The 23,195-nt window shown below is 42.4% G+C and overlaps 1 protein-coding gene across 1 annotated transcript in view; it reads left to right on the forward strand.

The window, feature by feature from the left end:
* pax5 (paired box 5) overlaps window positions 1-23,195 on the forward strand; it is a 211,493-nt gene continuing 188,298 nt past the window's right edge. Inside the window, exons 1-2 of the mRNA XM_078215355.1 lie at window positions 1-168; window positions 15,498-15,663. Coding sequence (XP_078071481.1) covers window positions 129-168; window positions 15,498-15,663 — 206 coding nt within the window. The 5' untranslated portion in view covers window positions 1-128. The remainder of the gene's footprint in view (window positions 169-15,497; window positions 15,664-23,195) is intronic.

A 23,195-nucleotide genomic window follows, 5' to 3' on the forward strand; every position in this document is an offset into this window, starting at 1 on the left:
CACCAAAGACGCGGCGGGATAGCGGAAGAGTCAAATTATTCGAAGCCGACAAAACACGCACACACACCGAAAAGGGGGAAACTTTTCTTCCAATCTCTTCACAAAGGACTCGAAATCCCAGAACTAGTATGGAAAAAAACGGCAGCGCGCTCAGGAGTGTCCGATCAGGTAGGTTTAAAAACGTTTCTGTGAAGAAGAAAAAAATATATAAATAATTAGAAAGCGTGAAGCGACTGCATTTGGTGACCGCCTCATACTTAACAGTACAGAAACATCATTCATTCTATAAAAATACAGAGGAAATGTTCAGACACTTGCTTTAAAAAACAAAGGAATTTTAAATGGTCAAGCGAGGTTCAATGACCGTTCAAGTCCTGGGGAATATTTGAAGCGAATTTAGTGAACTTTGAAAACTTAAAATAAACGCTGAGCGTAAACAAAGGGTAGATGTATCTCCGGGCGTGAATGTGGGCACTTGCGCTGTTTGTCTGAAATGAGCAAGTTAGGGGAAGACATCTTGGTGCTGATTTTGAGAGTTGTTTCCCCGTCAGAACTGAGCGTGATAACTTTTTCACGCGTTGTGGCAAATTCGGATTGTAGTAAAGCCCCCTCCAGCGATCACTTAAGATCGATAAGATAATCAATGGTCATTCCTGAGGTTCAACCGTTTAAATAATTTAAAACACACGCTTAGTTCATGTTTAAGTTCAAAGTCGCTTGGTTTCCACTTAATATTTACAAGGTGATGGTTGTCATCAATCTGCACAGGGCGAAACTGCTGAAATGAGACCTGCAGTTGAAAGTACTGGGGGAGGGTGTGACAGAAAAAGACAGTTCGCCGCAAACCTCTGCTTTCATGTGCGAGGGGGGGTGAGGTTGGTCATCGCTCCTGCTTGCCTGTGGGTGTGTGTGAGTTGATCGGGATTGCTTCCAGGGTTTTTTGTTTGCAGTTTTGCAGAATTAAAATATGTACAGTGGCTGGATTCGGTGTCATCTAAGTGTTTGCTTTGCTTTTTGCATATCGTTTGTTTTTAAGTGTCTAGATGGTTCGATAGACGCGCTGCAGGTGTGGGCGATGCTGGGCACTCCATATTCTGGTTTCTGGTTCGGAGATTAATACAAAATGTTTGTGATTGACTTGTTGGTGAAAATCTCCCCCTCCCCCCACCACCCGAACTGTTTTCAAATAACCCTCTCCAGTAACTGCTTTAACATGAACGCCAAAGGTGAAACAAGCGCGTGGAGACCTCAATAATAAACATAAATTAACCCACGCCGTTCACTTTGTTGATAAACATTGATTTCAAACTTCAAAAAGTAAAAAAAAGCGAAATAGTAAAATGACCCTACCGACATCGGCTCTGGGGATCTGCGGCAGCAGCTCTTCTGAATCTTTGACCGTTTTACTGTCTTTTAGTGCGGGACAGGTGCCGCTATAGTCAAATGGAATGAAGTTAAAATATCTTTTGGATTTTTGTCCCTATTCTCGAACACCCGCTGTTTGACTAATTCTGACAAAAATAATTGAACAATGCATTTCATTACATTAAAATAATTTTCACACATTTATTTGTGAATACCCAGTGAATTTCAATCGAGGACTGAGGGCATGTACTTTATAACTGCAAATAAAATGTCTCCGATTGGGTTTGTCGGTGATAATGGCCACACGTACTGAACCTTCAGCGGCAAGGCACGCTCCTTAACTCTTCTCTACTCAGTACCTCAACTCAAAACTCAGGCAATCCTTCCAATGTATCCGCACGACTTTGCTCGATTTTGCCCATATTCCAGATTAAGAAGGCAAAGGTGGCGAACCACTGATTTGAAAAGAGCGGTTTCAAAGTTCTTTTTGATCTCTGGTGTCTCGACATGGTGTAGGGACTGAGAAGTATCTTCCTCTTGTGCTTTACAGTGTGAAATGTGGCTCCGTGTTGTCTTATACCTTCCTGCATTTCACAATACCTGCGTATCCGCTGATTATAAACAGCACCATTTTTGCTCATTTCTCGAACTGTAGGACCTTAATCGCCGTGATTCACCCAACATGGTGGAACCAGACACGGAAACCTTGCTTTTGAGAGCAGTGATTTGGGGGGGGGGGGGGGGGGGCGGTTACAGGGTGAACGGTGAATACCGGGGATGCCTCGCCGTGCGAAATGCCATCTGATTTTCTAGGGATTGTAAGACATTGCTATTTTCTTATTTGAAATTAATTCAACAGGTTTGCCCAGCAGCCTGTTCGCCAATACCAGTTGGGCAGGCCAGGGTTGTGATGGTTCAGGTCGGCGGACTGTGTTTAACGTGTCCAGTTCTGTACTCAGGACCTCCACTACTTCCGCACGGCTCTGATAAAATAACAAATCAAACCCGGTTATGGGTAATGGTTCACATCGCAAGAAATAAGTCATTCAATGAAACGCAACCCCGAGCTTCCAAAAGCAGAGCGCTTAATAACCACACGACTCGGCAAGAGAAGGTATTTTATGGATTTAGGTTTTGCCCGTTACCTCTTCTGCTATTTAGAATAACACAGAGCCGTCTGCAGTCCGGTTCCATTCACCACGCTCTCTTTAACCAGGGCCCTTTGCTCTTCCTTTCAATGGCAACGTGTTAAAAATGAAAGAAACAAGAAAACGAATAGGATCTCGAATAGGTTTAGTTAAAAAAAACAGGCCGCATTTGGCCTCAAGTATTCGTCAGCGTATTAATTTGAAATCCGTCACATAATTCACGTGGAATCACTGGAAACAAAGAGTGGGTTCCTGTGCCCTTCAGTCCCTGACAGATTAACTGACCCCTCCACCCTTCCCCAGTTCAGCTTGCGAAAGGATCCTGCCCAGTTATTGATCATAAAGGGCTCCAGTTGCTGAGCTTGACACCAGAATGAATTTGTGCCATTCTGGGACATTAACTGCTTTTCCTGTCTGTGACCCGTGAAATAATCTATATCATTGTTTACTTTCAGCTTCCGAGCTGACAGATGACAGTGTCGAAATCCTTTGTATCAGCACGTGCGAGCCACGCTTGTTGGGTATGGTGGGACCTGTTTTAAAGTGCTGCCTCTTTGTTAATTAGCTGGCCTTCTGGTGATGAACTTTACATTGTCTGCCTGTATATTCATGTTAAATAAACCTTCCCCACTCTGTGCCACGCACTATTTATACACACACAGTTTGAACAGTGCAGGCTTTCAAGGGAACTACGCTTCCTGGGTCAAAGAAAAAACACTCGAAAGCAATTTAGCGCAGTTAAAATTCACATTTACTGCATTCCGTTGGTGCATTCTGGTCTTTACTTAAAACTTTCAGGACATTTTTGATAAATAAAGCCCAGAATCTAAGCCGAAGGAGCAACTTTTGAAAGCTTCACTTAACAGGGCAAAATGCCTTTTCACTGGATGGAGATAGTCTAGTTTTACAATGATACATTTTAAATACATGTTGCTGTGATTGAGAGCCCCACAAGACCCATTGGAGATCAATTCTTATTAGAAGGATAGTGGGCGGGTGGGGAGACACAGAGCTCACATCTCTGTCAGACTAGATTCACTGGGATGCCGACTGCCACGTTTCCGGTTCAAAAAACTTGCAGCAGGAATGTTCTCCAGAGGCTGTGAGAAGAAAAGTCATTTTAAGCACAAGAGGCTGCCTAAACGCTAGAAAAGAAACTTCAGCAATTACTGAAGATAGGAACGTCCTGAACTTCCCCTCACCCCATCGAAGAGTGCGATTTTACTTTCTGCACCTGCAAGACTTAAAGCAGCCGAGCAGGGCCGGGGGAGGAGCGCAGGAAGCAGAGCACTTTCCTTCAAGTGGAAATTATGGCGCAAATCAGAAATTGTTCTGTATCTTTTTAGATTAAGGCAGTACAAACTGTGGTGGAGGGAAGTGAAGAAGAAAGTGGAAGGCACTGTTACGTTGAGAGTTGGGCTTTCCAGCAGGGCACAGCCTCTCTCGCTCTTCCTGACGACGACGATCGCATTTCCCCCACCTTCACGTTCACAGATAATTTCTGAAATGTCACCCTTAAATCAATGGCCTTATATGTTTCATGATGTAGAAAGATTAGATTTGCCAGGTCACAAGTGTCAGTCACCTGTCAGGCTACAGGAAAACACAAGAGTAAGCCAGACCTTTAGAAGTACGCTGTGTATTATACAAGGAGAATCGATAGATGTATTATCTTCCGTCACAATTCTTTCCATAATTCATCCTCTGTATCTGTTCCAGTGAAGCCCAATTTGAAATATTGTAACTAGTAGGTGACTGACACCACAGTAGATCAGAGATCTGACATCAGAGCCACACAGTGCAGTGATTACAGCGGCGTGCAAAGTTACACATTGGTGATTGATACAACCCATCCTTCTCATCGTGTTTCCCGTGTAGATTTGAGTGAATTACAGGACTACTAGGGCCAAATCGCACTGCCAGACTAGAACAACCAGTCACTTGCAAAACGACTTTTGTTGTTTACACGGGTAAAGCTGGGAGAGTTACTGTTTAATGCTGATTCCGTTGCAACGCAATGTTACAAAGTAACAAGTGAAATCATTGTTCACGGGCAGCATTCCAAACTTGGACCCGAGTTCTAGGATTGCCAGCCATACCTGATTACCGCAGCTTGTTTATTTTTGGGGGGCGTTTTACCGGCAGCAGCCCCCCCCCCCCTCCACCCCCACCCACCCACACACACACACACTTTGACCCTGGGATTCTTTCAATGAAAATAAAGTCTCTCGATTAATTTTTCAGACTATGTTTCAGTTAAAGAGAGTTTCAGGAAGGAAAAGAACATGCTGATTGGACAGTATTAGTTATATTGGACAGTGAGACTCACAGCCCACCTGGGAATTGCACCGCTGAAATACTCCGTGCTTTTATTTTGGTTCCAGCACCGTTTCAGTTAGGTGCTGCCAATAGACATCACAGTTAAAAAAACCTAGTAGTTTGCATTTGTGGTCGCGTCTGTGAATAATGCATTTAGCAATGCTAATAACTAAAATTTAACATTCTGTACAGAATTTACATTTGACTATTACTCGCCCCATTCATTTGATTTCAAACTTTTCGTAGACGTAAATTATTTCAAAATTATTGTGACTCTAGTTAGTTGACAGTAAACCATAACTGTTTAATCCGAGTGTTGCCATCACTAATCTTTGAACAGTTTAGTAGAGGTGTAAGAAGGGATTAATTTGCTTCATTAGGGGTTAAAAATGCACCCCCAGGGTACTAATGCGGCCGAGCAATCAATTAAAAAGGTAAAAAAACAAATTTAATAAATTTAACTATTAAGAGACACGGACACCAATATATTGAGAAATACGAAATCACAGAGGCAATAGGTGAATGGAAATTTGAGAAAAACGCCCGAAAAATGTTCTTGAAGAATAGCGGGAAGTGTCCGAAGAAATAAAAAGTAGGAAGTGGAGCTGGAGGAGGAGAAAGTGGCGAGCAATAGTTTGCGAGAGTTAGTGCCCTCTGTCGAAGCTTCCAATGTACAGCTCCACACAAAAGCTGTAATCTTCACAATGATCTCGGTCTGCGGTTCCCTCCCTCCATTGTGGGCGATCGCCTGAGATTTTCAAGGAAAATTCGAGAGGATGCGTTCGATCCACGGATCCAAACTGGAAGCGGAAGTGGCGCAAGAACCACCCCTCACATTCTGCGGGATAGTCACTGATAAGGGTGCACTTGTACTGAAACAGGTTCAGAGAGGAGAGGGGCTGCAGTTTCCTTGTGTGAGCAGAGTGCATTTAAACAAGTTTCTAGAGCACCGCAGAGAGAAATTCTGTTTATACAGCTTGGATTATAATTTGCGGATGCAGTTATATTACAAGGATGTTGTCAGACCAGCGTGTTTAAGAGTACAATTTCCATATTGTCGACCGCAGTTACATTGCAGCTGGTGGCGAGTTTAAGGACAAAGGGTGTGTAAGGGCTTTTTGGACACACACATGAGCTTCACAGAGAGCTCATCTTAATACCATGTGAGGCCACGGGGGAATGACAGCGTTAAAACCAATGATACGTTTGCGAAGTTAACAGTGACTTCAATTGGCCGCAAGCACTTTGAAAATGTGGCTTGCCATTGAGCTGGGGCTATACTTCCTCTGTGCCTAATCTTGAGTGGGTCTCACAGCTCCTCAGTAGAAATGCATGTGTTTAACATATCAAGAAAATGGCCAGATCTCTGCTCTCAAGAAAAAAGCAGACTGAGGAGTAATCGAACAGAACGGTACTTAAAATGATGAAAGGTTTAGTGGAGTGGATACAGACAGAATGTTTCCACTGTATGGAACAGCATAACTAGAGGACATTGATATAAGGTAGTCACCAAGAAATCCAATGGGAATTCAGAAAAAAAAAACCTCTTTACGAAAGAATGGTGAGAATGTGGAACTCGCTGCCAGAAAGTGGGTGGGGCGAATAGCATAGATGCATTTCAGGGAAACACGGAGAAACCTGTGAGAGAAAAGGGAAAAATAGATTTAAAGTTTTTTTAAGTTCATTTATTAGTCACAAGTAGGCTTATATTAACACTGTAATTACATTACTCTGAAAATCCCCTAGTTGTCACACTCAGGCGCCTGTTCGGGTACATTGAGGGACAATTTAATATGATCAATGCACCTAGCCAACACATCTTTTAGACTGTGGGATGAAACCGGAGCTCCGGAGGAAACCCAGGCAGACATGGGGAGGACGTGCAGACTCCGCACAGACAGTGACCAGAGCCAGGACACGAATCAGGACTCGAACCCGGAGCTGTGAGGCAGCAGTGCTAACCACTGTGCGTGCCACCATGCTGCCTACCATGGTTTCCATGGTAGATTTCGGTAAGAGAAGACTCGAGTGGAGCCTAATCACCTGTAGGGCCGAATGGCCTGTTCCTGTGCCGTACATCTCACATAATGCTATATAGTACAGGAAATGCTCAGCGGGTGGGGCAGCATCTGTGGAGAGAGAAACAAAGTTGACCTTTCAGCTCTTTATGATTGTGTTAGTTAAGACACACCTTTTGTTTCTTCAGTCTTCGCTCCCTTCGACCATGCCACATTATCCTTTTGCCATTTAACCTCTCCCGCTGTCTACACTATCGCAGACCTTTCCTCTGGTTCTTTTTCTTAACGATCCCACCCCGCCCTCAGCTCCGCCATTTTCACTTGCTGAAAACGGTTTATGTTTGCCCGTTCTAAGGAAAGGTCAAAGCAAAATACTGGGAATCTGAAACAGAAAATCCTGGAAAATCTCAGCAGGTCTGACAGCATCGATAGAGAGAGAGTAGGGCCAACGTTTTGAGTGTTGACTCTATTCTCTCTCCACAGATGCTGTCAGACCTGCTGAGATTTTCCAGCATTTTCTGTTTCTGTCTGAGGAACAGTCATCGACCTGAAACATAAATTCTCTTTCTCTCTCCACAGATGCTGCCAGACCGGTTAAGCGTTCCCAGCATTTTCTGCTTTCTTTGCAGCTTTTAAAGTATTTTGCTTTTTGAGTCGCTTGAGCACTTATTTGGGAGTCAGATAGTCGACCCGGCTCCTGAGTTCTGCTATTCTTTGGCACCATGTCTAAATGACTCTACTTCCCAATGTGATAGCGTTACTGCGGCCTAGGGTTCTTTTGATTTCATTGCTAATCTGGCAATGCGCTTGCACCAAGCTGTCATTGGAAGAAAGTTACGATGCAAGGTGACTGAAATTGTTTTATCCATTTGTTAAACAATACAGTTCTCTGTGCCGAACTCAGGTTTGACTTTATACTACACCTTTAGAAACACAAATGGATCTGTGTTCTCAGTTATACCTTTGTAGACCCAAACCATAACGAAACATTTTTCGCTTCAGACGCAGTAAACCTGTAGCCTTTGACTGTGAGCTTTAAGAATTACCATGTGTTTATGGGCGGACAATAGGTAGTGTAATGGCTAAACTAATGACAGAGGTCTGGAGTAATAATCGTTTCAGCCCAGTTTTAAATAAAATATAAAAAAGAAAGTATCAGTAAAAGTTAATCAAAAAGTTGTTGGATTGTCGTAAAATCCCAACTGGTTTGCTAATATTGTTGAAAGGAGGAAAGCTGACATCCTTACCCGTATGACTCCGGTCCCACACCAAAATGGTTGACTCTTAACTGCGGTGTGAAGTGGTCGAACAAGCCACTCTGTTGTTATGGATGAGCCTTGTCAGCAACACCCACATCATGAGAATGAATACAAACCTAACTTCCCAAAAGCAGATATCTTAACACGTGATTCGTGCAGTGACCTTTCAGGAACAGATCTAATCCCAAGCCCCAAGCTCATATATTTATAGACCAGAATGTTTCTACACTTGAGTGTCCAGGCTGTGCTTTCTGCCTACTCCTTCTATCCTTCGCGGTGAGTATTCGCCGCCACCATCTTCCCGCAAAACCGGGACCGTAGTCCGGGTTAAATGTCCCCCCGCAGATTTCTGTGTACACCTGGATTTAGTGCGACCTCCCCCTTGTTGCCAGCCCCCTCTGGCGCGTCTTCAGAATCAATATTCCAAGCTTGTTCGCCAGGGTTTCAATTGAAATTAGGCATTTTTCGATAAATTAAGTTTTGTGAAAGTTCTCTGATCGTGTTTGGTGTGAATTAGATATTGTATTAGGGCGGGTAATTTTTTTAAAAAGCAGATTGGGGTCAGAGAGTAACTTTCTCTTCTGTTGAGGCTGTGATTGGCAATGAAGAGGCGGAATGATCCATTGCCTGTTAGCACGACTCCCCACAATGATCCAACATCCGAGGCTTATTGTTCGAGATGTTTATACATCGGAAAGTATAGATTAGAATTCAGTTAATTAACGTTCCCAATTAATGGTTATTGTAGCTTGGACTCAAAGGTGTTCATTACATTTAATAGGGTAGGTGACTTCAAGCAGATTGTTTAAACACATCATGAAAATGGGAATTAGTTCGATGAACTAAACGGCACTTTTAGACATTCTTTAAAGGTTAAATATTTTCCAACATGTGAATAAGTCAATAATGTTCAAAGAAAAATTTTGACCTTGCCTTTTACGACGAGATAATCTGCTCAGAAATATTGTAAAATGGACCAGTAGAATGACAAGGAATTTCCAGAGTATCCTAAACCTGTATCATTGCAATGTGTCTTCGGGAAGAGGTCTCCAATAAAGCTCTCACATAATCTATTCCAATTGAAAGATACAAATAAGAAGTACGACTAAATCATACTTTTGTTCCCCCATCCATTACACAGTTGCCCACAGGTCGCGGGACACTTGTGTTACCTATTGGTACCGCGCTGGCACCACAGGAACATCACTCTGGGGGGGCGGGGGGGGGGGGGGGGGGGGGAGGGGTGGGAAGGACAAGACAGCAAGAAGCAGAGAGACCCTCCCGGTGGATCTGGCGCATTCTGATCCTATGGATGGAGACTTGGGCCTGACCCAAGGGTAGTCCCGTGAGATGATCCTCTATCCTGCCCCCTCCCCACTCTGCACAGGTTGGCCAAAGAACACGAGCACGAATCAGAAAGTGAGGAGCTGCCTCTTTCTCTGCTCGGGGCCATCGCCAAGGGCATTGTGACAGGAAAGGCAGGGCTTGGTTACTTGTTTTTCTACCACGTAGGGTTTTACAGACAATATTTCCCACTATACTTGGAGAGAGATATGTCGCCATTACTAGCTTGCAGTACGAGGACACCAGAGATGCGGAGAGGTGTGGGCCGCTGTGAGCAGATCTCTGCAGTGTCCTTACATGAAAAGTTTACAGTATGACAGTAAACACCTCCGGGGTGTAAATGTTAAAAAATGAAAAGGTACTCTTTATAGAGCCAATTAGAGCACTGGCTTAGCGGGCAAGTTTAAATCTCATTTAATTCCAAATTCCATTGTGGGCTGGTTGGAAGAATTTGAAAACTGCATTTCACTTCTCTCTAGAAATAATTATTTCATTTGACAAGTCTATATCCACAGGTAAAGAAGGATTATTTAATCCTTCTAAAAGTATAACTTTAGAGAAGTTCAAACTATCATCGACTGTCGCAATATTTCACCCCGAGTGGTAACGCGTTATCTCTTGTCAGAAAACTCCTAGACAGGAAACGGCGAGCTTGCTGATGTGAAAACAAATTCGAAACTTAGAAATCATTTAGGCACAGCCGCAGGTGATAACTGTAAACAGCGGGTTCAGAGAAAGCTCTGAAATGGGTGAGGGCGGTATCAGAGGATTGAAATTTCTTCAAAGCCTAGGCTCGGAAACGCTGGGCCAGATCAAGGGAAAGACGCTGAATTGTGCCAGCAGGTTTGCAGTTACTGGGTTCTTGTTGTCAATGTCTCAGCAAAGGCATTTTATTCACATTTTAAAAGTGCACCCAGCTATCACTTGTTCTCAATTCAGCAACACGCAGCTTCAAAAATCCCCATCCCTAACAATTCCAATTAGACATTTCCAAACATCCATGAAAGTCAGCCTTCTGACCAAACCCCTCTCTCCTTAATATTTATTGTAACCACAGCCTTCCGTTGGAATAATAACATTCGGATTTGGATTCTCCTTTATTAAAATATTATCCCAAGTTTTTTTGCAATGATTTAAAAAGTAATTGATCAAACAGGTCACAGGTTAGCAATAACAAGGACTAAAAAGTGGAAGTTTATTGTTTTATTGATTAAAACACGATTATCCATAGAAATTGATAGTGACATTTTATTTCTGTTACATTAATATTGTCACATTCTTATACAATTCAGACAATATCTGTGGATATTTCAATACAGGCAGACATATTGTATGTCAAAAATATACCATTGTATTCGTAGCATTTGGAATTCAAATTAAATTCTGACTTGGATTTTCGATTGTGTTCTTGATTTGTTATTTTTGGCAAATTTAACTTTTAACACTTATTTCCAACTCTTTACTAATTGTTGGGATAAAACAGCGGATCGATTTGTTTCCATGATTGTGGGAAGCGAGCTATTCTCAAGTTACGTAATTGAATAGTATGCTATCTCTGTTGTGTTATTGTGATTGTCTATTTTAATTGTTGAATTTAATACATATACTTACCCAGTGTTAAATAAATAGTCGTGGAGGTTTATTGTGTTATTGATTAGAACACGATTGTTCGTGGAAATATATAGGTAGTTCCTTTGCAAATACAGCATGAAGTCAACCCCCTAAACGCGCGTGGGTGCGCGCAAATGCCCTTGTATATATGCGTGCGAGCACTTTGAAGTCATATAGAAAATGTAGTTTTCAGCACCAGGATGGTCCACAATAGCAGGTGGAGATTTAGCAATGTAAATGGGTCGAAATGAGACTTACCCTTTACAGTAGGTTTGGCCACGATTACATTTCAACCTATGTAAGTGACCACTGAGATTCTTTCACAATACCAATACGTTAGTTGAAGGATGAAATCGTAGTGGGTTGATTTTGTCTTTCATTATTTCAATATCGACTGGGTTGAAATGTTAACATTTCCCCTCACACGCTAAGTATTTAACCTCAATTATTGTCAAACATTTATCATATTATTTAATCCACTTTCCTCCACAGTAAAGCTAAATAAAATGTAAAATCAAATTTAATGGTTAGCAAATTGTGAACATTTGACACCTGTTAGCTGTGTAAAAGGTGATCAGTCCCTAACTTCAGGATTATTTAATGTTGCAGCTGACCACTCCTAAAATCATGTTTTTCTAAAAAAAAATTCCTCGATCCTTTATGTATAGTTAATGTGCACTGATATACAAATCGACCCGTCCCTATAACAGCTTTATATTTAGTCCTTCCCGGCAACGGTTTAGAAATAAAATTCGAACAATGTCTTAATTTTGCTGTATTGTAATGCACTTTCGAACAAACTGATATCATTCAGTGGTTAATGCATCTGCATTTAAAAATAGTATTTGCACTAAAGTCGGACACCAGGATGTTATACAGATCCTTTAAGTTAGCGCAAAAATGAAGGATTTATTTATATATTCAAAAAACCAAAGGATTTTCTGTGGATGAAAATTATTGTCTAAAATTATTCAAATGAAAAATTAAATTCATTTTGAACATGTGAATGAATTCCCTTTAATAAAGAGGCCCGCCTCGAGAATTTAGCAGTATGAGCCAATCGGGATACTGTATTAAATAGCCAATTAGCAGCGAGACCGCCTCTGCTCTCTATAAAAGCTGCAGCTTATTGGTGAATGGTTTGGTGAATGCAGACCTTGCGATTGGCCATTTCTCTCAGACAGGAGTGTCATTGGTGAATAAGTCAGCAGCTCGCCCGGGGATTGGTCAACAAGCTGGGCTGCTGTGTGCGATTGGTTGGCAGGAAGGAAGACTGCTCCTCGATTGGCTGATGGTGCTGTGATTGACAGAGACTGGGGCCGAGCGCCGTCCCAGCAGGGCTGAGCCTCGGGCGAATCAGCGCCGAATCACCGCGGGCTCAGCCACATTTAAACACTATGGAGGAGAGTGAGCGCGACTGAATACAGAGCAGGGGGCCAGCGCACTCCGGGGAAACGGGAACCCGCCTTCACACACACACAGCGGACAAATTGCATAGGAAAACGCCAAAAAAAGAAGCTGGAATTCATAAAAGGATTTTTTCTGGTTTCGAACGATTTCGAAGTTAAAATCCCCTGCTGTCACTAGGTAGCAATTGGATCTTTTTTGGGGGGCAATGCATTGCATTTGTCAAACTTAACTTTTACGTTCCTTGTGCAATCCGTCCGAAACCTTGTGGATCACAAAGACGTAGGAGCTGCAATTAGTGGCTGGCATCGAGATCTTCTTCTGGGTTTGCGTGGGGTGCTGCTCACCCCTCTCTTGTTTTTTTGGGAGTATAGGTGAAGGGGTTAATCCAGACCAGGAAATCGAGGTTTTCTCCGAGTTGAAGACCGGCTGCGCCTTTTCATGGAAATCCACTGTAAGCACGACCCGTTTGCAGCAATGCATAGTAAGTAGGCAGCTCCTTCCCTGGCTTGTCTGGCGGTTCCTAGTGAGTGATAGCGTGTAAGGAGTGCTTGGGGCACCCGGATCCAGAAGCTGACCAGGGGTCTTCCCCCCCTCCCCCCCCCGGACCCGGAGCAAGTCTCTTTTTGCAGAGAAGCACGATGGAGTCACACGTGCACGGCTAATTTTAATATCGTCCCCGATTTTCCCCCCCAATTTAAAAAAAAACAAGTTATTGCAAATGTTTCTTAATTCCCACAATTAAACAGAAAGCGACAATATTGGCGGACACAGTTGCAATATTGTGTTAATTACTAATAGATTTTACTACGAAATGAAATGCGATATTCCTGGTTTCTGTGATGAGCACCGTTGGTAAAAGTCAGTTGCATTAACAGAGGAATTACTAAAATTCGTGAACAAGACAAAGATAATATATTTGTCTGTAAAATTGCAAGCGAGCCTTAACCGGCAGATTAAATAAGGCCGACGTGTAACTGTTTAATTTTACTTTCTCCGACTGCATTGACTTTTGAATGTAAACGGCGAGGATTAAGTTGATGTAAAGCAGTGGAAGTCCGCTCTGATAGCATGGACCATGCAGAAATCTCCAGTACGTTAGTTTTGCTTGACAGCGTTGGCTGGGGCTTGTCCATTTGGTCGGTGTTATATGAAATGACACATCCTATCACGGTGTGTTAAGAGTTATTATACCTACAGCTTGTAAACAGATGCTTTATCAACTCGAACTAATCATATTGTAGTGGGGACTAAACACACTTTAAGAACCGCACCTCGTTGAACAGGTTTACTGAGTATAAATCAGGCTGGAGTCTCTCTTCCTCCTCCAAAAGCATGTATCGATTAAAGATTGTTACCACACAGTGATGTGGAGTAAAGGCGCTCATACAAACTTCCAGATCGAAACAAGCATCATCGATTTTTAAAAAGAAAGCGGTTCTTGTTATCGAAGTCGTGTATTTTTATAATCTCACTCCGTATTTACCCATTCCCGCTTTGAATTGTACCTATACTTATCAGTGCTCGTTCGCATTAAACAATCGCGGCTTTTTAAAAATTAAGTATACCAAAATCTCAAAATCATACTTGGAAATGAAAGAGAATTTAAACGGATCCGGGGTGAAAGCTAACGACATGTATGGGGGGGGGGGGGGGGCAAATACCCTTTCAGTTATCAATTTTCTGCTCCATAGACTGAAATGAGATACCAATTACTGATATCAATTCATTGCAAAAAAGAGGAAGTAATGCATCATTTTTGACTCACTTATAAAACGTCAATTTCACGCCAAAACCAATAAAAGTAGCAACGAAGGAAACCAAGTACCTCGCGGCGCCGATTACCCCTCTGTGCAGGTGTTAATCCATTCCCGTTTTAACTTTCTTTCCCTCTGGCTGAGAGTAGTCTAATAAACAAAAAACGGAGATTTAAATAGGGCGATTTATCTCAAACACTCCCAGGTTTTGCAGTATTAGCATTTAGTAACCGACCTGCATTGATTAAACACTTGTCATGCTGAGGGGCTTTATTTTATTTTTGAAAATGGATCTGCATATAGATTCCTTTGATTCCGAATTTAAATGATGTTAGGGAAAAAGCGTCTGACTATCGTTTTGAATTAGGATTTTGCATTCGCTTTCCCATTGCTGTTCTTGAAAGACTTTGTAGAGGTTGACCAACAAAAAAAAGATACTCTTGTGATTTTCGTAAGATAAACCGCGAGCTGTGTCGTAAAGTCTGGGAAACATCTCAAAATCCTGTTCCATTCGGTGTGAGAATGGAGCTGTTTGCAATTCTGCAGCCTATTACTCAAAAGAAACACGTCGTGGTCCCAGAGGTTGAGTGCGACTAAAAACTGTCCTCAAATCTCCGAGCGACCACTTTTTTTTAAAACACAGGAAGCTAAAGTTTCACCGAAAGGAGCCAATTTTCTGTTCCGAATTCAGTGAATCACTTTCGCTTTCAGTGAATGACTCATAAGTGTGTCTGTACCGCACAACAATAAACATTCATTTTTAAAAAAGCTGCTAACCGAAGCTAGTGTTGGTCCATTTTATATCAATATTATAATACACTGAGGTATATATATATATATCCCTGTTCCTAGCCGGAGGTCCAGTTGCTGGCGGAGAGCGTGTGGCTGTGATCGCCTGAAAAGAGAAGCTGCTGTGTCCCTGTGTTCCTCTACATGCTAATACGGGAGCCCATGTTAGAAAAAGTGTTTCCCTCTTTAACACATTGCCCCTCATTCTCCTGGTTGTCTCTTCATTGTCCAATGTGCTGCAGCATATTCCCACCCCCTTGTCCCCCCACCCCCATCTTCCCATGCCTGTGGACAGCCACTTATTACAAAGGGGGGAGGGGGAAGGAGGGGGGTGTCTGTCCTGCACTTCCCCATGTTTCTGCTGGCCCCTGTGTGTTGTCAATAAATCCTAGCTCGGAGATACAGACTTAGTATTGGAATTCTACTGGCTAGCTGCAGTGTTTCTTTTCTCTCTCTCTCTGTTTTGTATGTTGTATACAGGGCATGGCGGGGTGAATCAGCTCGGAGGGGTCTTTGTGAATGGTCGCCCCCTCCCCGATGTTGTCCGACAGCGGATCGTGGAGCTGGCCCACCAAGGGGTGCGACCCTGTGACATCTCCAGGCAGCTCAGGGTGAGCCACGGCTGCGTCAGCAAGATTCTGGGCAGGTAAGAAGTGAGAAATATCACACAGGATAACTATGTGGAACCAACCCGAGTCCAAACTGACACTTTCCAGATCATTTTTTAGTTAATCGTCAACCTCGGATGAAAGGCATTGGATAGAATAATGGAAAGTAAAAATTATAAAGTGATTTGCAAAACCAAATCCCAAGCAGGTATCAAAAAGTCCAAATAAATCAGAAATTACAATGTAATCAGCAACTTTGATGGCGGGGCCGTGTGCTTCAGCCGAATAGTAATAATAGAAACCATATTCTAGAGCAAGAGCGTAATAATGGGAAATAGTGTTAGAGGCAAGAGAATCGGAAGTAATTCAAACCTAACATTACAGATATGAGGAGCAGAAATAATCCAAGAGCGACATATCCCAGACAAAGCCTTTCCTGCAGGTAATCCATCAGAAAGGATATGACAACAGGGTAATCCTTAAATTAAGAGAATCAGATATCAGAGAATAGCAGAAAACGATTCACCACAACCCCAGCTAATAAAAGCCACGCATAATACAGAAAACATCCTTAGGTTATAAGAAAGCAAAATAATCCTTTAATATATGTGAACCCTCCCGGTACAGTCAGTAAACACCTGGTGAGTATACAGATAAACAGCCAGAAAAGCAGTGACTGTAGGCGCGGCTGCTGTTTCAGTGTAACCCTCAGTTTTTTTTAAACAGTGACAGTGTTCTGTTTAGGGACAGAGCGAGGCAGCCTGGGCACTTGGGACATTCTTATTCTTAACGTCAGCCTTGACCGTTGTTTTGCCTTTACACAGACCGACATCCTCACAGTCTGCTCACACGGACGAGGGTAAAGAATACAGGTGTCTGAGCGTTTAGAACCGTGGGGCACAAGGGCACTCGAACATGTAACATTACACTTACACAAAGGCACAGGCATTTTTAATTGGGCTCAATGCCTCCCCAACTACACTCAAACTAAACTATTCCGAAACGTGAACATCTGCACATACATGACTGGTACAGGCCGTACCCAACTCCACGTGAACATCAACAAGCTAAACGCTGTATATGTACACAGGCATAAAGGAAACTTGCATAAATTCACAACTAAAAGAAGTCTAGCTGATCAAGGCGCTTTTATTTCCCTTACACCCTTGGCACTCGGTTTGATTAGACATATTTATATCCATATTTCATATATTTTTGTGATGTCGCATTTTGTGACCGAAAACCGTCTACATTAAGGTGTTTCGGAAATTAAATTGCCTCACTATTAATGTTGGGAAATCAAATTGGCAGAATTTATAGTTCCTCCTCCTGGGATGGGAGGTGGAGTTTAGCTGCAGGAGTTGCGTGAGACGGTGAGATTTGGATAGATTAAACCCTTCTATTAGATTATAGCAGCAAGATTTATTATAGCAATTACGTGTGCATGGAGGTTGGGGCTGGGGTACAGGGGTACTATTACCCGTGTCAGATGTATTTATCAAAACACAGGCAGAGAATGAACTTTATTGATACTTGGCCAGCCGTCGGACCACTGAAGATCCAAAAAACATTTTATTTGGTTAAGTGAATTCCTATTTCTCTTGTGCATCGACGTTATTTTAGAGGATTCTCCATATACCTATTCTGCAGATAAGGCCTCTGTACTAAGTAGTGAGGTGTCCCGAGCTGCCTTTGGATTTGCTTCACCAGACCTAACGCGTCTGCTCCACGAGAATAAGAAAACCAGGCCTGTTCAAACAGCCATGCACTACATTTCAAATCTCTAAAACACCACTGGAAGGGGAGTCTCCCCCCCACCCCGTCCCAAAAATAAACACAAGCCGGGACGAGCCATCTCAGCTCCATGACGGAGAAACATTTAGCTTTAAAATTAATGGGAAATGCTGGAGATTCGACAGTCGAGGCTTTGGGGATTAAAAACGCAATTTCTCTGGAGATAGGATGGCCAAATTTGTGACAAAATAAACGAAATGTTGGCGAAATCTGTGCCAGTCGTTATTGGAAGTGGTGAGAGTTGATGAATGGCGGTGGATCCAAACTCTGATTGCTGCTCAGACCCTGGCCAGTTGATCACAGTTGGCGAATGCGACAGCTTCTGCGCCATCAGACCAGGTTGCAGTGTCCATTATGCCGAACAGCATTTTTCTTTTGTATATTTTCTTTCTTCTTGTATCATTTACAACAGGTCAATCGCTAGCTAGATTGCAGATGCTTCATTTGAATCCCGTGCCAGCTTGAAAGTTGGACAAACGAATAACGAAACAGCTTCCAAACAAGATTACAAAGTCAGGGCAGAGCAGTGCTGGTTTGTAGGTATGGTGCCGGAAAGCCTTTAACCACACATACGCTAGAATGAACTCCAATTACACTGACAAATCATTACAACATCGCAATAGCTCTGACTTCCCTTGCCTTTCCTATCGGCTTCATTTAAGTTATTAATTTCAATGAATCTGACACGACTTTAGAAAGGCTGTCATTTGCTAATTAATTTAATAATTAACTAAGAGTCACCGATTGCCTTCCGTGATAATAAAAACCTGACATCATTCATAGCCAAATTTCACGGTTCATCTGCAAGCAAAAATAATCCGTTTGGACAAAACCTTGGCCAATTCACTCATTTTTCCGGCCCGTCGCCGCCACTAACTTTTTCCAACCGGACTCTGAGCAATAATGTTGGGTTCGGTTCAGTGTCCGCGCCCAGTCGCACATTCAGGGTGGTGGGGTGATTGGGGGGGGGGGGGGGGGGGTTGGTGGGTGGTTAAAGGGAGGAAATGTGAAGGGAAAAGAGAATCGTGTGAAGGAGAGAAGGCGGTCGGAGCGCAGTGAAGCAGGGATTAACATTCAGCTCCCCACTGACCGACCTCTCTCACACGTCCAGCAGCCAGTCCACGGTTTCCACCAGTTCCCCCCTCTCCACCTCCCGCAACATTCGTATTTATTCCCCGCAAGACTTAATTAACAGGGAGATTCATGATGCCACTGCATGCAGTTCCACTCCACTTAAAACCGATGGGAAGAGGCACTCCAGTACCTTACAGAAACAAGAGCAGTTTTACATGTAAGTGCTGTTGCTTCTTGGTGTCTGTTTAGGCGGGATACATCAGTTGGAATTAAACCGTAATTGTTCTTTGATCTGAAATCTCTGGTGATTTATTGATCTGTTTCCCAATGTAGGTACATTATCCCATGCGAAGGGCACTCTAGGTAACCGATTTAGTAACACAAACTCTCTTTCAAACGCTCTCGCCGTTGAAAGCCTGGCCTCAGGAAGTTTTCACTTTGTTTGGATTCACCCGGCGGTTTTGGCGCTCGCCTCGCCACGTCTTTCAGTCTCTAACGTCTTTCCTTTTTTATTTATATTGCTGACGTTTCCAGGAGAGGGCTCCTTAAAGATAAATTTATTCCAAATTATCTTGCTTACCATCTATAGGTCACTCATTCAGAACTAATTTGTTTCATGTTGGACTCTGCCAGCGGGGCTTGGGAGTTTCAAAGGGTATCTTTCCCCACCTCCTCCCATTACACAGCAGGGCTTTCGGTTAAAGACAAACCCCACCAGCCTCCCAACCACCCACTATCGACCTATTGCAACCAGTAATGCAGAAACTCGTGCAAAAAAATAAAATGCTACCGATGCTAGAAATCTGAAATAAAAACAGGAAAGTTCTGGAAATTCTCAGCCGGACTTGCAGCTTTTGCGGGAACAGATACTGTAGAGAGATCAGGCTATGGTGAAAGGTCACAGATCCTGAAAGATTAAACTCTGTTCCTGTCTCCAAAGATGCTGCCAGAGCTGCTGAGTTTTTCCAGCATTTTCTGTTTTACCATCATCCTTGTAACACTGCTTCACAGAGAATAAGCCTGACTTTGAAGTAAGAGAGAAAGAGGGAGACAGAACGAGACTTGAAAAAGAAGGCAGAGAGATAAGAATCAGAGAGACAAAAAAAGAGTCGGAGTGAGAGAGTGAGCAAAATATGGCGAGAAAACATTGAACCAACTTTTCTCATCCCGGTTTGAAAGTGTGTTTGGAAGGAAAAGGGTTTTTTTTTTGCTGTAAGTGACTGGATCGATGTCCTGCGCTGTCCTACAGGGCAGACTCAGCTCCTCCTTGTACGGGTCGGCAAGCCAAGGCCCGTGTTTCCACCAGACACCTGGTTTGGTTTTGAGAAGCAGTCGCACAGCAAATAGTCAGTAATAAGAGCATCCTGAAGGTGTCTCTGTTTGGTGGGTTGTCTCTTCAGGCAGCCTCGTCTGGAGATTTAGCCCCTTGTGGAGGTTCACAGCTGCTTCCACCGTCAGGAATTAACAAAAACCCAGGGAAAATACACAGGTTTTCTGGGCACCTAAGTAACTGCCATGCACTCTTAGGTACAATGGTATAGGTAACTCTACATTTTGTATTTCGTACTAAACGATATCAAACAATGTATTTCCCACCCATTGCCCACATGTTTAACCTCCAGTGCTGATATGGGAAGGTGTAAATGGCAGTTTTCATTGATTCATTTTCACCTTTATCTCTCCCCTCCCTGTCTATCTCCGTGTCTGCCTTTCTTTGTCTCCTTCTCTGTCTTTTCGCTCAATTTTTCTGTTTCACTCTCCATTTCTGTTTCTCTCTCTCTTGATCTGTCGGTCTCTCTCTTTTATTCCTCTCGCTGTCTTTTATGTGAGTTTCTGGGTCTGCGCCTCTTTGAGTTTTTCTATCTGCGCCACTCTGCCTCTCCAACTCCCTCACCTCATTCAGCACCATGGACAGAGACTCTTTTTTTTGGCCGCTATTCCTGATTTCTCGGCCTTGGGCAACTTGTCCTAAAGCTGCGAGACTGTCGAGTGCACACCAATGGGCAAAAGGGGGCCAGATCAACAGGATCTTCCGGGCAGCCAGTGAGATTGGCGCCACATCCCTGTCCACAGTGCCTCCAAATCTCCACAACATGCAGAATCCAAAAAGAGTAGATTTGAAATTAAATCAGAGACGAAACTGACCAGAGCTGACCGGGTCCGGCGCGGGTGATTATCTGATGAAAGTGAGGGCTGAAAGGGAGAGGAACAAAACTGGAGGGAAAGAGCCAGAAAGGAAAAAAGGGAAAAAAATGAGCCAAAAAGATTGGCACTGATTATAGTAACTTTTGCTCTCGCAGTAAATACTGCAGAGAAAGAATTTGTACATGTTTTACTGGTGGTGTTTGTTTCTCATTTTTCGTTTCTTTCTTTATTTCTTTTCACCCATTTACTATCTTCAGTGAAATATTCCCCACTTCCTTATTCACCAGATTTTCCATTTGATTTCAGTCCTTTTACCTTTGACTCTTTGAAAGTTCGGGATCGGACAGCAAGTGGGGATGAGATATGACGGGGAGAGAAAATCTATAACAACAACTTACATTTATATAGATCACAAGTATAAGACAACTCTAAAACTTCATTAATAAATTCTCTCAAGAAAATAAAACCCTTAACGCATCTACACAATGAGTCAAGGGAGCCAAGAGCAAACTAGAAGATCAGTGGGGAGTCAATAACTTTATTTGCTTTTCAATGCGAGTAAGGGTGACCTGACCTTCTTGGATATGGAATATTTTTAGAGTTTGTCAGAAAAGTCTCCATCCTCTATTGATTCCAGAAGAACAACATTTTTAAAATGCAGCTCCTGTCCCAATTTTGGATCCTTGGATCAGAACAGCAAGGTGTCTCTTCCATTCTCTGTCTCCTTTCGTGTTCCCTATACCCTTTCTCCTATTCACCTCGACAATGGAGGGCTGTGTTTGCAGGAACTCTCGAACTGAGATCTGCCCATATGAGGCTGGATGGTCAGTCGACCAGTGGCACCTGGGGGTGAACCTTCATATGCCTTGTTTCCATACTTTCTACCAGTTACATGGGATACATTTCTCCGATGATTTGAAGCTGAAACAGTAATTAATGTGAATGGATCCACTGCATATTTTGGTTATAGAATTTTTAAAATTAGAATAAATTTCTTCTCCTTCTGCCTCTCTTCAGGATTTAGGTCGTTTTCTGTTTGACCCAAGAAGTTAAAACAGAAACTGTACAAGAATCAATGTTGCGTTTGGCCATGTCTTTTCAAAGGCACAGTACTCCATGCATTTGACGGATGTAACAGTCTGTAAAGAATACCTGCATTGGGAGATTCATTTTCACAATTTTAATTAAGCAAATAAATTAAATATACAAAACAAATTTGAACAGTTAAAGGTCTATGTAGACGTTTCCATTTTAAGACTAAGTTGGAGTTTAGAAAGGAACACACTGATACTACAGGGGTTAATTGTCAGAATTAGCCTATGTATATTGACAAGGGATTGTAGCAATATTATTTTTGATATTCTCAATTTTTAAAAAATAAACTGACAGACAAAAACTGCACCACATTCACTGAAATTGAGGCCAAGCGCACAACCTCCTGAGAGTCAATTGGCGGTGTCTTCGACAAATCTACAGAAAAAAATAGAAATGAATCCCTGCGTTTATAAAGCATCATATATCTCAAAAATATTCCAAAATGCTTCACAGACAATAAATTACTTTGAAGTTTATTTACTATTGTTATGGAGATAATTTTAATGCACCCGAGTTAACTTAATGTTAGAAATATGAACATCTCTTGAGTCTGTCCATCTATTACTTTTTTGGTGTACTGACACAAGACATTTATTAGAACTTTACTGCCTGCCACTTTATGCTATTCTGATTTCTTCCCACATTCTTCCCTGGAACATATTTGTGCCTTGTCCCTCTTTCGTGGCCTCATTCTCCCTCTCCATTCAATCTTAGTATAAGCTGCTTTCCCTTTTCCTTCAGGCTTTATTGTATCTTCTTCCTTCATCTCCCCTGACTTCTGTCCGAGCTGCTTTCTTTCTCTTTTCCTCTCCTTTTGTTGCACATGCAGCTTAGTTTCTCCTGACAGCACAGAATTCTGTATCCCTTTTTCTAATTCTTTTTGGTCTCTGATACTTGTTGCATTAGAGATGTGCAAGAAAAGATTAAAATATCTGGAAAGGTTGGCTACAAACAAAATAAAGAAATGCATTAGACATCTTAAAAGAAACACTTTAAGTAAAATATGAAGTCCAGAATGATTACAAAATAGAAATAACTGCCAATGGAAAAGCGACTGGAAATAATTGATGCCTGGTGAAAAGTAGAAGCTAAGTCAAATTGCAGCACAAAGATTATTGTAATGCCTGTAATTTATTTAAGGCACTCCAGGCAAAACACTTCACGATGAACTGGATCTGAATGTTCATCCCTTTGACTATCTGCCTCCATAATTTCATAAGGCACAAAAAACCAGCTACTAAAGTAAAATTGCATTTTGTTGCCCTTGAACATTTGTGGTGAAGATTCAGAGGGAAAAAATGGTGTATTAAAGTTAAGATCATAGACCATCCTGTACACTCGCGAGTCATGAGATTGCTGTCTGGCAATGTGTTAAATAATAAAGTATTTTTTCACCCTGAAGAAACCTACTGCATGCTGTAAGTGGGCACTTTGTAAGTGATTAATTTGTAATTTCATTAGT

Source organism: Mustelus asterias, chromosome 6 (assembly GCF_964213995.1).
Source record: "Mustelus asterias chromosome 6, sMusAst1.hap1.1, whole genome shotgun sequence".
Lineage (NCBI taxonomy): Eukaryota > Metazoa > Chordata > Chondrichthyes > Carcharhiniformes > Triakidae > Mustelus > Mustelus asterias.